At 36.8% G+C, this 14186-nt stretch overlaps 2 protein-coding genes across 8 annotated transcripts in view; one reads left to right on the top strand and one right to left on the bottom strand.

Annotated features, from left to right (window-relative positions):
• Window positions 1-2959, top strand: part of tmem8b (transmembrane protein 8B) — a 158335-nt gene extending 155376 nt beyond the window's left edge. For all 7 annotated transcript variants that reach the window (XM_051895098.1, XM_051895096.1, XM_051895094.1 and 4 more), the window contains one exon: window positions 1643-2959. In XM_051895098.1, the coding sequence (XP_051751058.1) occupies window positions 1643-1978 (336 nt within the window). In that variant the 3' untranslated portion in view covers window positions 1979-2959. The remainder of the gene's footprint in view (window positions 1-1642) is intronic.
• Window positions 2960-5956: 2997 nt separating this feature from the next.
• Window positions 5957-11077, bottom strand: si:ch73-337l15.2 (glutathione hydrolase 6). Its single transcript, XM_051894268.1, has 4 exons — window positions 10894-11077; window positions 9517-9911; window positions 9292-9405; window positions 5957-8295 (listed from the first exon to the last, which is right to left on the bottom strand). The coding sequence occupies exons 1-4, from the start codon at window positions 11019-11021 to the stop codon at window positions 7073-7075; spliced, it is 1860 nt and encodes a 619-aa protein (XP_051750228.1). The 5' UTR covers window positions 11022-11077; the 3' UTR covers window positions 5957-7072.
• Window positions 11078-14186: the final 3109 nt, after the last annotated feature.

Here is a 14186-nt window from a genome sequence, read left to right as displayed (position 1 = left end):
TGAATACTAACAGCAGTGTGAAATTAAACACATTTATTGACTTAATCTTAAAGGGTTAGTTCACCCAAAAATTAAAATTCTGTAATTAATTACTCACCCTCATGTCGTTTTACATCCGTAAGACCTTCGATCATCTTCAGAACACAAATTAAGTGAAAAAAAAAATCTGATGGCTCAGTGAGGCCACTATTGAGAGCAAAGCCACCGAACCTCTCAAGATCCATAAAGGTACTCAAAACATATTTAAAACAGTTCATGTGAGTATAGTAAAGTACAGTAAAGTATCAAGAATATTTTTTGTGTGCCAAAAAAACAAAATAACGACTTTTCAACAATATCTCGTGATGGCCAATTTCAAAACACTGTCTTGCATTACGAATCTTTTGTTTCGAATTAGTGATTCGGTTCTCAAACGGCTAAACTGCTGAAATCACGTGACTTTGGCGCTCCGAACCACTGATTCGATTTGTAAAGCTCCGAAGCAGTGTTTTGAAATCGCCCATCACTAGATATTGTTGAAAAGTCATTATTTTGTTTTTTTGGCACACAAAACGTATTCTCGTCACTTTATTTTATTAAGGTAGAACCACTGTAGTCACATGAACTGTTTTAAATATGTTTTTAGTACCTTTCTGGACCTTGAGAGGTTCAGTGGCTTTGCTCTCAATAGAGGCCTCACTGAGTCATCGGATTTCATCAATAACATCTTAATTTGTGTTCTGAAGATGAACGACGGGCTTATGGGTGTAGAACGACATGAGGGTGAGTAATTAATGACAGAATTTTCATTTTTGGGTGAACTATTCCTTTAAGTTTTTGCTATTCTTACATTCAGTTAAATCAAGTTACCTAACTATGGAAGCCTGTTTCTGCCACATAGGGGAAAAAAACATGCTTTGGTAAATTATATTTATGACATCAAAAGTTATAATTATGAGATTAAAAAGTCGAAACTATTACATAGTTGAAATTATGAGTTAAAGTCTCAGTTATGACATCATAATGACTTTTCTTGTAGGTTCAACTTTGTAATAATTTTGACTTTTTATCTTATTTTTTACTTAGTATCTCACAATAAAATGTAAAAACAAATATTACATAAAGTCAATTGAAAGATAAAATTATGAGAAAAAAGTCAAAATTTTGACAAAAAATTGAAAATATGAGATAATGTCAGTTGTGACTTCATAATTTTTTTCTCACAATTTCGACTTCATAATTACGACTTTTTATCTAATAATTTATACCTTTTTTGTCATAATTATGATTTATAAAAGCAGTGAAGCAGGGCTTCCACAATTATGTTCAGTAACTGACCCAGAATAATAATCTTACATATAATCCAAGTTATAATTTTATCCTTTTAATTGTTTCGTTTTTTTTTTTTTTTATTCGTTTTAATAAAGGTAGTGATACTTTAATCATCTGAGTTGCACCTGCTGCAACTAGTTACTTAAATGGTTAAGTTCAGTCTTTGAGACGACCACAGTTGGTGAACTTGATGATAGAAGTACCTCTGGTGCCTGATGGCCTTGTTGGTCCGTGTGCCTTATTAATTCATGTGTCTTTCTCATTGTTCATGCGTTTTAGACCATGCTGATTTATTCATGATGCAATGTGTCTCCTGCTTTGTGTTCTTCAGACCGTGCGCACCATCCGCCGGCGCCGCTGTTACCCACCGACCTGGAAGCGCTGGGTCTTTTTCCTGTTCCCCGGCACCACCATTGCCACATCAGCGGTGGCCTTATATGCCTTCGTGGAGACGGAGGAGAATTACTTCTACATCCACAGCATCTGGCACATGCTCATCGCCGGGAGCGTCGGCTTCCTTCTGCCGCCACGTGCCAAACCAGACGTGAAAGTCACTCCCCTGAAGCGGCGGCGAGGCTGCGGCTACCAGCTCTGTGTGAACGAACACGAGGAGATGGGACTGGTGGACCCAGCGATCATAACCATCAACAGCATATGCACCAGCTGATGATGTTTGATGGAGTTTAGTGACGTGGACTTTTATTTGCCTTTCCTCTCCTTCCTTTGGAATATAAAAACACGGAAAACAAAGCCAGAGAACTTACTGATGCACTGTAAATAACTTTTGACCGAAACGCGCATATATACGTACAAGTTTTTTGTCATCGTTATTTGGATTACTATTATCGTTAATATCGTTTGCATTGTTAGTATCTGGGAACGGTTTGTGTCAGTACAGCGATGCACTGTTATTAGTGCATTATTTAAAACGTCTGAGCTGATTTTGCTGCTGCTACTTGACAGTGACTGTAAAATTTTAAAAATGTGTCATGTAATTTATTCATTGTTTTCTGGCACTCAAATGACCAAATGTTTTATTGTGTTTAGAGGATACAAAGGAAGAACATTTTGTGGATGTATCAAGGGCACTGCTTTTTTAGTTTTCTTTCTAAACATCTTTTGCACTGAGACACAAAAATGTGATACTGTACATTTTTTAAATATAAGTATAGTTATGATCCAGTCACAATGTGTACATGTATAGTATAGTTGTTTTCAGTGGAATGTTTGATTGTACTTTGGATTGCATTGTATTGCCTTTGCAGCATAATTGATTGTCGATTTATAGAGGGTTTAGGAAAGTATCCATTGCCAAGACCATCGTTTTAATACGAAACCTCAGATAAATAACCTCATATTTCCTGTTGTATTTAACTAGTGAGGATCAGAGGGAGACATTTTAAAGCAAAAGCAAATGATAAAACAAATAAACGTTTTATTTTTTCGGTATCAAATCAGATTCTTATTTATCCCTGTGCAAGGGTAATGTGTTACTTCTTGAAAATGACACATCATACTGTAATGTCTAATGGATGTGCATAGATTGTCATCATACCTCAATATACCGGAGAGATGAGAAACCGCAAGCAGAGGCCTCTGGGATTCAAAAAACCCCATTTTTCAAATAAATCATTTCCTCACAACTTCATATCATGACATCATCCTTCTGTATGTCAGTTGCATTGATGATGCTTATGAGAACAGTTACCTTTGGCCTGGATATGCCCATCTGCATCAATGTAATCACTGTACTAGCTCTATCAGTACTGTATGTCTTGAAGTGCCCTGCTTATGTGCTCTCATATCACACATCAATATCAGTTTCAATCTTAAACTACACTGAGCTTCAGGACTGTTTTTCAGTCTTGAGATCACACAGTGATACAATATATCCTACCTTAACTGCCCTCGACTAGGGATGAATCATGTGTCATAGTAATTAATTAATCTGAACATTTCTGCAACTTGCCGAACAAAAGAAACCACTTTTAGTTATAAGACATCCAGTAACTCTGCCTGATATTAAATCCTTGTTATCATTGTCTTAATATTGGCATGACTTTTAATTGCACAGAAACAATGTTCTATGATTGAACATTATGGCCTTAAAGGGTTAGTTCACCCAAAACTGAAAATTCTGTCATTTACTTTTCACCCTCATGTCGTTTCACACCTGTAAGACCTTCGTTCATCTTCGGAACACAAACTAAGATATTTTTGATGAAATCCGAGAGGTATATGTCTCGTCCATAGACGTCAAAATAATTAACAATAAAGTATAATTGAATAAAGTCGTTATTTTTGTTTTGTTTTTGCGCATAAAAAGTATTCTCGTCACTTCATAAAATTAATGTTGAAGCACTGCAGTCATGTGCACCGTTTTAATGATGTCTGGCCCTTGAAAGTGTCGGTTGGATGAGTCATATACCTCTCGGATTTTATCAAAAATATCTTAATTTGTGTTCTGAAGATGAACGAAGGTCTTACGGGTGTGGAACGACATGAGGGTGAGTAATAAATGACAGAATTTTAATTTTTGGGTGAACTAACCCTTTACTACATAATGCCATATTGTTGTTGTTTTTATTATTATCAGTAATTTGTTTCATTATTTTATCTTTATTCACAAATGTAAAAATGTCACAATTCCAGCCCTACCGAGCAATGTTGCAAACTGTCCCTTTGCGCCGCCTGGTGATGATTTCGCAAACGGGTGTCACATGTGACTGGGTTGAATTTAACGATGTGGCCTTGTGGTAGTGGTACACATGGCGGTAACAGGCATTTTGGTTGACTACCAGCTGTAAATGTTTTGGGCATATACACTACCAATCATAAGTTTGGGTTTAGTAAGATTTTTTTAATGTTTTTAAAAGACGACTCTTATTCTTTCCAAGGCTGCGTTTATTTGATCAAAAATACATTAAAAACAGTAATATTGTGAAATATTATTACAAATGAAAATAATTTATCTTTTTTAAAATGTAATTTATTCCTGTGATAGCAAAGCTGAATTTTTAGCATCATTACTCCAGTCTTAAATGTCACATGATCCTTTAGAAATCATTCTAATATGCTAATTTGGTGCTCAAGAAATATTTCTTATTATCAATGTTGAAAACAGTTGTTTTTAATACATTTTATCAGGATTTGATGAATAGAAAATTCAAAAGGACAGCATTTATTTGAAATAGAAATTAGTTGAAACAATGTTAAGTCTTTGTTGTACATGTGTATACAGTGTGTACTTGCTGAATAAATATATATTCATTTCATTAAAAAAATAAAAAAAACTTACTGACCCCAAACTTTTGAACTGTAGTGTACAGAATTAATTATAAGTGATTTTACAATAATAATCAATATATAAAGATTTTTTTATTTAGTGGACCATGTCCTCCCATATCCACAAACAAATCAAGCCCTCCCTAAACCAGATTTTCTGTGATCTAGCACTTTGTGTTGATATGCAGCTTTTTGTAAATGGGCACTATGCTCATTTCTCCTCGCACAACACATTCGCTAAGGCTCTGTCATGTGTCGGAGCAATCTTTTGCAATTTTCCTAGTCAAAATGGGAATGGATGAGAGATGTCACGCTGAGATTGGGGACACGGTGAGATTGGCTGCGGTTTCTAGATGGCGAATAGGTAAACGAGGTAGGCTTCTAAGCTAATGAAAGCCATTTATTTCACTCATTTAAAATCATTTTCAATTCACAAAATGTCCTTTAACTGTGCCTCAATTTGCAGCGTAATTAGGACATGGTATTAAAATCCTGATCTAATTCATGCCCTTTCAGTAAATGTCTGGGTGTCTGTATTGAAAAGGAAGTGGCTCAGCAGGAGTCCAAACTGACAGCAGCCTAGGCGCAGCGTCACAAATGGGAGGAGCGGCGTAACATGTTTTAATTAAGATATGCATGTGTTTGCAGCCACTGAGAGCAGAGTGACAGCACATGAATTATAACAGTGCAAAGAATGAGCAACACTTAAGCCTGACACCCACTCTGACACATGAAGTATAGTGTCTGAACAGGAAACATTACTAACATTCCAGAAAAACTGGAAAGCAGCATTATGCTTTAATATACAGAACAAAGACATTTTAAACACCAGTGAAATGCATACAATGTTCCATGTTTCAATAAATCATTAGTGTTTTTATTCATAATTTACATTTTATTAGACAAGCATTGTTACTGTAGTCTTGCTCTGTGGCATCAGTGCATTTTATAGTATGCATATAGAAAAATCATCAAAACACAGTTTCTGTCATTTTTTGTGTCATATTTTAAATCTGATGTCTGTATTTCCCCTAATGTCATCAAACGGAATAGCAAAAATAACGATTGTTTTCTAATTGGTTTCCTGAAAACACTCCATATCTGCTATTGGTTGAATAAACTGATGAGCCCGCCCCAATCTCATGCCATTGGTTGAGCCAATGTTGCTGTTGTTGGGCTTGTTTAGATGCTCAAACAAAGAGTTTAAAAGCAGCACAAAGTTTAAACTTTTTGGGCAGGTATCAACTTGTCTTACAGTTGTCTGCATAAAAGGCTGGTCTAGGAAAACGTATTTTAATATTTATAAAAAAAAAGTATACACTTCAGCTTCAAGCAATAATGACAGATTCTGAAACAAAAATGTCTTGATGTATACTTCTGTATAATTTGTTCATAACCAAGATGATGAGAGGAACAGGCAAAGAACTAAAATGAAAACTGACAGTACAGCCTATCAGCACAATGAAGATAGACCACCACATTTTTTTACAATCACAAAATCTGCTTCAGCAGCAGCAACAGAGTTTTTTTTTTTTTTGCACTGGCATAAAAACTACTCTGTACAAAACTCTATCAATCTATCAAAAGCAACACATTCTCATGGTAATTCATAACTATTTTATGTTTTGGCAAATTGGTGTCTAATTCATATGAATTTGTATAATCTTATTCATACATGTTTGTATGATCTGCTTACGCCCCACTGGCAGTTAAGTTTACGAAAAAACCTTCAAGCTAAAATTTCCATACCAATCACATGGTACAAATTCATATAAAATCACTATTTCGTTAAATAGCACTCATGTTATTGTTTTTCCAAACAACAAAAGAACTAAAAGCAACCCAATTTAGTAATAGAACTCAAATATGCAGCTTTTTGTCCAACAAATCATAAACATCTCACATTAATTCAACTGAACAAACACCATTCTTCCATCAGCAACTCCAGAAGCAAATAACCTTCACATACACATATAGTCAAACATTGAAAAAAAGTGTATAAAACTTCATAAAAACATCTGTAAGTGTTTGTCTGTAATTGACTTTTATCAAAACAACGTTACAAAGAAGCAGCAGTCCTTCACTCATCAGGTTCATCGAATCGATCCAACTGTTAGGGTTTGTGCGCACTGCATAGTCACTGCATGATTCACAGGATTAAATAAAACAACAACAAAAAAAATCTATTTAAAGACATCTCAGGAAGGCGTTTAAAAAAAAAAATGCTGAAAGGAAAGAACATATAACAGAGGAAGTATTGCATTTTAAAAAAGAAAGAATCACTGAAAGTCTGTCTCCTAAAACAGCAAACATTTTTTTACCAAAAACAAAAATTACATTTACATAGAGAACATTCCCAGTAATGTGAGGCTGGACATAACATAAGTCATGGGGAGTATGAGTGCAATGGTCTTAAAGTGCATTACGTATCACTTTTACCAAATATGTCATTACTGTCCAGATCTTTTTTTTTGCCTTAGTATCCATCAGCGTAAACCTTAGTTGCTCCATAGACTCCTACATGTTCTGATTTCAGCTGCAGATGCATGGACAGGAAGCCATCTGAACATTCCCCCACCTCCTTTACCCACCCGCCTTGCTCTGAAATCGTACGGAAGACAACAGTGTTGTTTGTGACATCAGACATACAGCCAGACAGAGACTCGGGACCCCCCTGCTCTATATATAGCAGAGGACTGCTCACAGTGTCATTAACAGACAGTCCAACGTCAACCAGGTTTCTCAGCATAACCACAGAATGAATCAGAGCAGAAAGCCCTCCGGTCACAGCAACAAGCACCGTCTCTTTGTCTTGATCCTCTTCATTGTCATATATGTTGAGCACTAGAGGAAAACTAAAATAAGGCACCTGAGTGATGTCTGAGGTAAAGTCATTGAGAATGACTCCGCTACTTGGTAGGTATTGCCCGGATCCCCATGTGCTGTTGAGCGAGGTGGAGATAACTATGAAATTGCCGTGACTATCAAGGACTCCTACATGACTGCTTATGGTATTTAATGTGAATATCTCTCTCTGACTTGTGTTGAGGAATTCATTCGCCAAATTTAAGAGAGCATTATAAGAGGCAGAGGCATTACCGAGATCTCCGTGGCTCGGAAAAGTAAGGTTTTGCTCTCGAACTTTATCTAATATATTGGATACCATTCCACCTGTGTGCTGTAAGGGGGCTGAAAGAATTCTGTATTTCTCCTTTTCCACGATAAGGGGCTCATTGATTTCTCCGCTGCCGGCCTGAACGGCAGCAAGGAAAGCCGACCTCTCAGCTTCAGAAATGTCTTGAGCCAATTTTACGGCCAGATTTTCTGGGAAATGGGAACCATTTAGGCTGACGCTCAGCAAAAGTTCTGATAGATTCCCGTTGGCAACACGCTCACCCTCTGATTTCACACGCCCGTCCGTATCACAGAACACACCGGACAGTCCTGAGTGGAGTATTTTGTCCTTGTGGGTTTCTAAAGCCCTGGAGAGGATTCCATCGATACGGAAACCGTCTTTAGCGAGTTTGGTGGCGCCCTCGAAAAGCCGACTCCATTCTGAATGCCCGTAGTTGGAGTGCAGCAGATGAAGGCCCTGCAATAATGAGGGAGCTCTGTGCATAGGCAACTGCTGAGAGGTGTCATGTATTGCTATAAATGATTTTGTTTCATGTTTGTACAAAATTGCAGAAAACACTCCACCTTGAAGAAAAGGGAAGCATAAATGAATCATTCTACAGCCTCAAAAAACTGTTTATGCTTTTAGTAACCTCGTGAAAGGCAAATGCAGCGGTAATTAGTTGTAGACATTAACAACAGTATGCATTTGAGAGTCTAAACTGTTCAAATATTCATGTAGGAGGGATTTTTTTTTTTAATCTTCTCTTGATTTCTTCTTTAACCTTTCATAAACATTATTTTACATCTAAAGAGACCGTCTTTAAAAAACTATGTGTTTAAATCATTTGAAATGCAGAACACTTCAACAAAACTTGCTCATGGTAGTTTTAGAGAATTACACTGAATACTGAAAGATAAACATTAAAATGGCAGATTTCAGGAAATTACATCACTCTTCGAAAAGAGCTAAAAATCAGTCATGCATCTCAAAATCAATGATGAATGTTAATAGCATTGGCAGTGCTGTAGTCAAAGCTCATTCGAGTCCAAGACCAAAAGAGGATTGTGTTTGAGTCCATATTTTCATGGTCTTGGTTTTGTCATGGACTTAGAAGCATGCAGACTCATTTTTGACTCCGATTCAACTCTTTTCTGGTCTTTGTCTTAACTGAAAAAAAAACAAAAAAAACAGCATATGCTCGTTAGATATGTTTTGAAGCATGGCAGCTGGTTTGAGCTGGTTTATGCTGGTTCTTGGTTGGTTATGAGCTGGTTTAAGCTGGTTATAAGCTGGTCTTGAGCTGATTATAAGCTGGTCCTGAGCTGGAGCTAGTTGCTTAGGACCAGCTTAGGACCAGCACTTGACCAGCTTAAACCAGCTGCCATGCTTCAAAACATACCTAGCCATATATAGCATATGCTTGTTTTTTCAGCAGGGTCAGACTCCAATGAGCTAGTCTCGACTACAACACTGAGAATTTGACTTTTTGTTGTGACTATCCAAGACTGTGCCCCTGAAATATCTGATTTGTGAAGAAAAGTGAAGTGATAAAAAAAAAAAAAGTACACAATACTGACCTAATCCGGCAGTGTGTGGATGAACAACTCCTAGGCAGAGTAAAGCAGCAATCCCTGCGTCTACCAGATTCCCTTGCTCCTGAAGAAGCTCCTTACCAATACCGGAGCAGATTGCTATAAACAAAAAGTCACACTGAATACATCAAGATATGTTTTGATACATATTTATGGATTTTCTGTCATAATACACATTTTCATTGTAAGTGTCAATGAAAGGAGTCATGCCTGAGTCTGTGATGATAGCAGCATTGTGGTACAGTGGTTGACTGTGCTCATGAGTGTGACTACCATTATTATGATTATGTTCATCTTTGTGGTCGTGGTCATGGTCCTTGTCGTGATCATCATCTTCTCCATGCTGATCGTGGTGATCGTGGTGTTCATGGTGTTCATGGTCTTCATGGTGTTCGTGGTGTTCGTGGTCTTCATCCTCAGAGGTCTTGTGTGTCCCGTTATGCTCCTGATGATGTGACAGGTCCTGAAGCCCTTCAACTCCAGACCAATAGCCATTCCATTCATACACCATAAATCCAAAAACAATTCCCAGAAGAATCACAGCCACCATGACCCTGATACAGGTGTCTCTTTTCCTTCTCTGTCTTTGCTGATTGATGAAGGGCCTGTCGAGTGTAAGAACAATAAGAATGTGGAGTTTAGGGGGACAGTATTTATAAAGCACAAATATAAAGTAGATTTAGTTTTTTGTGATGCTGCTCTGAATCAGTTTGAGTATGTCAGCGAATGGCCCATCACTTTGATCTGCTGGATGATAGCTGGAATACAATGCACAGTTGGACACCGAATAGTTCACACGAAAATGAAAATTCTGTCATTATTCACTCATGCTCTTGTTGTTCGTATCTGAACCAGTGCACCCGTGTTCAGACGCAAACTAGAACCAGTGGCTTTTTCTGCCATTTGAATGTGGATGCAAATTGAAAATTTCAGGCTTCAATGGGTCGAATTTTAGTAGTTCCAGTCTGTTTCTCACATAAAGTTTTTGTATGACTTCAGATATAGGCCTACCTAGTATGTGATTCATATGGGCTACTTTTATAATGTTTATCATATTTAACAGCTTTTTTTTTTTTTACCAAAAAACCTTGCTAAAGAATCTTTTAGGCCATTTTGTGAACTGGTTTGACTGGAAACCTTTTTGTTGTTGTTGTTTTTAAATTGAGTTTAACGCTGCATGGTTTGCATGATTGAAAAAAGATGCCTATATAAAAAAAGAATTTTTGAATGTTAGATGATTACTTGTTAAATTAATCATTGAAGGAAATTAATTACAACTCTTAACTGGCAGGAATATCTTTAAACGACATAGTATTGAGAACATTTACACTGGAACACCCCTTCTACACTGCAAGCGCCGTGACGCGACGCAGCAAAACTAGAAAGATCCAATTACAGTCACTGCAGGTGCACTGCTTTGTAGTTTGTCGCGTCGCGTCTTTAGCAGGTAGAGCACCTGTTGTCGCACTAACATCAATAAAAGCAGCCACGACATAAGAGAAAATGCAATTCACATTAAAGCAGATACTTTGAAATGAACGTGCACAACAGACGTCAAGCAAATTTTACTTTCATTTTGTCACTTACGAATGGAAATCTATCGTAATTTCTTCATCGCCTTCATCTTCGGTACAATCGTTGTCGTTTTCATCTTGCACATCGCTCGCAAGTACTTTATATTTAACAGTGCTCTGCACCATTTTCCCCGTGTGCATTTTGGCTGTTAAGTTGAAACATTGAATCCGGTAACCTGTAATCTCCTACTTCCTGTTCGTCCTGACAGTCAGGCCAGGTAGAAACTATACAAACCTGTAACTGATGGGCGTGCACGGTGATTGTGTTTCAAGACATTTGTTATATATATATTCAAACCATGTTTAGAAAATTTTATGGTATGGTTTATCGTAGTAGACTATGATTTTCTATGAAAAATATTTATACTGAAACACTGTAGTTAGAATTAGTGTTAGTAGGCTAAACATGCTAGATGTTTTTAACCTCTATGAAAGTCAGATGTGTCCACAAAGGCTCAGGCTCAGGGTGAGGCAGTGGGGCCGGTCTGTGCTGATTCTCAATGTTACAGTGACCTGGAAGCGAGCTGAGAGCATAAGCCTCAATATTCCTTTCAAAGTACATGTGACTCCAAATCTCCATCTTCAAGGGAATCATGGTGCATGGCTTCCCACCTTATTTACTTTTTGACATTTACTGGAAGGTTTTCAAACATGCAGAATGTAATTGAATATAAAATTCCCCGCAGAGATGGTGAGAAGCACTGTCATATCGAGATACAGCGAAAGATTGAGAATCTCAGCAATACTGACCGGCTTAAATGTCACTCATGTGGTTATGACTTTATTTGTTTATACCCTCTGTTCTCTGGGTATCACTTGCCCCCCTCTATTCCACATGTGGCTCTACAGCGGTATTCAAATACACCTCTATACAGCCCTGAATGTCAGCACATTAGAAGAATGCAAAAAAGAAGTTTCCATGGAGTATGATCTCTTTGATCAGTTTTATGTGTGTTTGAATAGACTTTGAAACTAGGCGATTCAGAAGATATACTGTCTGACACTGGCTCCTTTGTGAGGTTTGTCTCTTTTTGTTTTGCCTGGTGCTTTTTGAAACAAACATGCCATTATTATCCCTGTGGAGGGGGTTTAGAAGATCTGCAACTTTATACATCAGACTATTTATAATGAAAAACAAAAAGGTTGTTCTCAAGAGGCACAATTCATAGGCAAAGATATTGTCAACAGATGCAGATTCAGATTCAAACTTTCTCATCCGTATTAGTGCCAATATTGTGAACATGCATATCATTATTATTGTGCAAAGCATAAGAATCGCAAAAGAAAACCAGTATGTGTGTGTGTGTGTGGTAAATTAACTTGACAAGAAGCTTAAAATAAAGCTGTATATGAGCCCTCAGATTTCAAATTGAAATGCAGCCTTTACTTAAAACCAAAGGAATCCAGGAACAAGAAAGCATGAGGAAGAACTACTCACAAACAGCCGGGTCAAGACAAAGATATGAGGACTGAAGGCACAAGACGAAATGCAAAAATGAATCAGGGCAAAGAAAACAAAGACATATCAAGAACTAAACCTCAAAATAAGAGATGAAATAAACAAAACCAAAGATGCCTAAAACATAAAACAACCAAACCCGTGACAGCAGCATGAATTTCAAACTTATGACAGAAAGATATATAAAATATATCACATATGATAAAGTAGCTTAGCATGAGGGGAATGGATATGGATCAAATAATAAATAGGCTACTGTCAGAATTTGTAATTGCTTCTGGTCCTTGAAGTCAGGATTCTGTTTCCCCTCTTAATTGGATAGACCTGAAGGCCTCCTCAGCAGTTTATCATATCATAACCCATGGACAGCCCAAAACGGCCTGTTTGAAACCCGCTGATTCGACCTGTTGTTGCTTTGTGTGGAAGTCAAGAAGGACAATCTCATGTCCTTGGTACTGGTCCAAATGGAGAATAAGGATTTGGAAATTATTGATGGGAAAGGTTTCGCAGTTAGGCACTAAAAATATCTTCTACTGGGGATGCTTATTTGAATAGCACTCAGGTTTTAAAGGTTATTATGCTCCTCTGTGAAAAGCTACACTGTAAAAGAAAACCCAACTTGAAAAAAGTGCAAATGACTGGTTTTGTTGTATTAGTTCAGCAAAAATCCACGAACATTCAGCACAACTACGTTTAATTCATGTAGTCAACCTAACCCAAATTTTTTTTTATAAACTTTAAAAAAAAAAAGAAAAAGAAAAAGAAAAAAAAGTTCTGTGAACAACGTTTTGCAAGAACATTCTGCCAATTTATTAATTTAAGTCAATCTCATTTAGGAACTGCCCTCCCATGTAGTAAAAAGCAAACACTAATTGTATAGATTAATTTTTTTTTATGTATACTAAGGGAAAATGAAGAGAAAAATGCTTTAGTGATTTTTAAAAGAATGTAGGCTAAATATACCTAATGTATAATTGTATAATAATATGAATATATAATAATAATAATAATAATAATTATTATTATTATTAAAACATGCATACTGCATAATTGTATAATCTTGTGCACAGCATTAGGTGCAGGAAGATGCCTATGGTCTCATCTCATTTGTGTAATACGCTGCACAAACAGAACAGAACACAGTTTTAGCAAATGGACTGTTCTGTTTTATTGAATTGTTATATTTAAATAAACCATACATTTAAAAAATATATTGTAGACAACATAATTTTCTGTCACGTTAAACCACGCCCTTGAATGTGGCTTACTTTTGGAGTTCAACGTCAACATACGTCAACTTCTTAATGTGGGAAAAAGAATCATAAATATAACTAGTGTTATACAAATACCACAAATGTGTGTGAATGAAAAGCTGGACAACTGAGTCACATACTGTGTTTGTCAGTTGCAAGAAATGACTGAATATTTGTGGCCCAAATAAACTTAGGAGACAAAATCATTTTTCTCTTTTAATATATATCATAATACATTTAGAGACACAAATTATATTTGAAAAGATACATGGCAATTTGCATTACTTTGTAACTTGTTTATTGCATAATGTGGAGGACATTTTATGCGCAATTTATAATTTTGTGCCTGTGTTTGATTATCACACAGATCTTCATATTAAGGTATAGCAGGTGTTAACAGTGATTAACAACTAAAGAAGGTCCACAGCATCCCCCTTTTGCCAATCAGTATCACACCCCCAACCCAACCCCTACCACACTCCACCACTCGGGGTCGGGACCCTCTTGGCCCCCGCTGCACCCACCCACCACACCCTGGCAGCGGGGGCCAAGTAATAGTAACATTTAAAAAGTAATCTAATGTAAAAATAAAAC

Source organism: Ctenopharyngodon idella, chromosome 5 (assembly GCF_019924925.1).
Source record: "Ctenopharyngodon idella isolate HZGC_01 chromosome 5, HZGC01, whole genome shotgun sequence".
NCBI lineage: Eukaryota > Metazoa > Chordata > Actinopteri > Cypriniformes > Xenocyprididae > Ctenopharyngodon > Ctenopharyngodon idella.
Note: the sequence above shows the minus strand (reverse complement) of the source record. Positions and strands in the feature narration are given on the sequence as shown.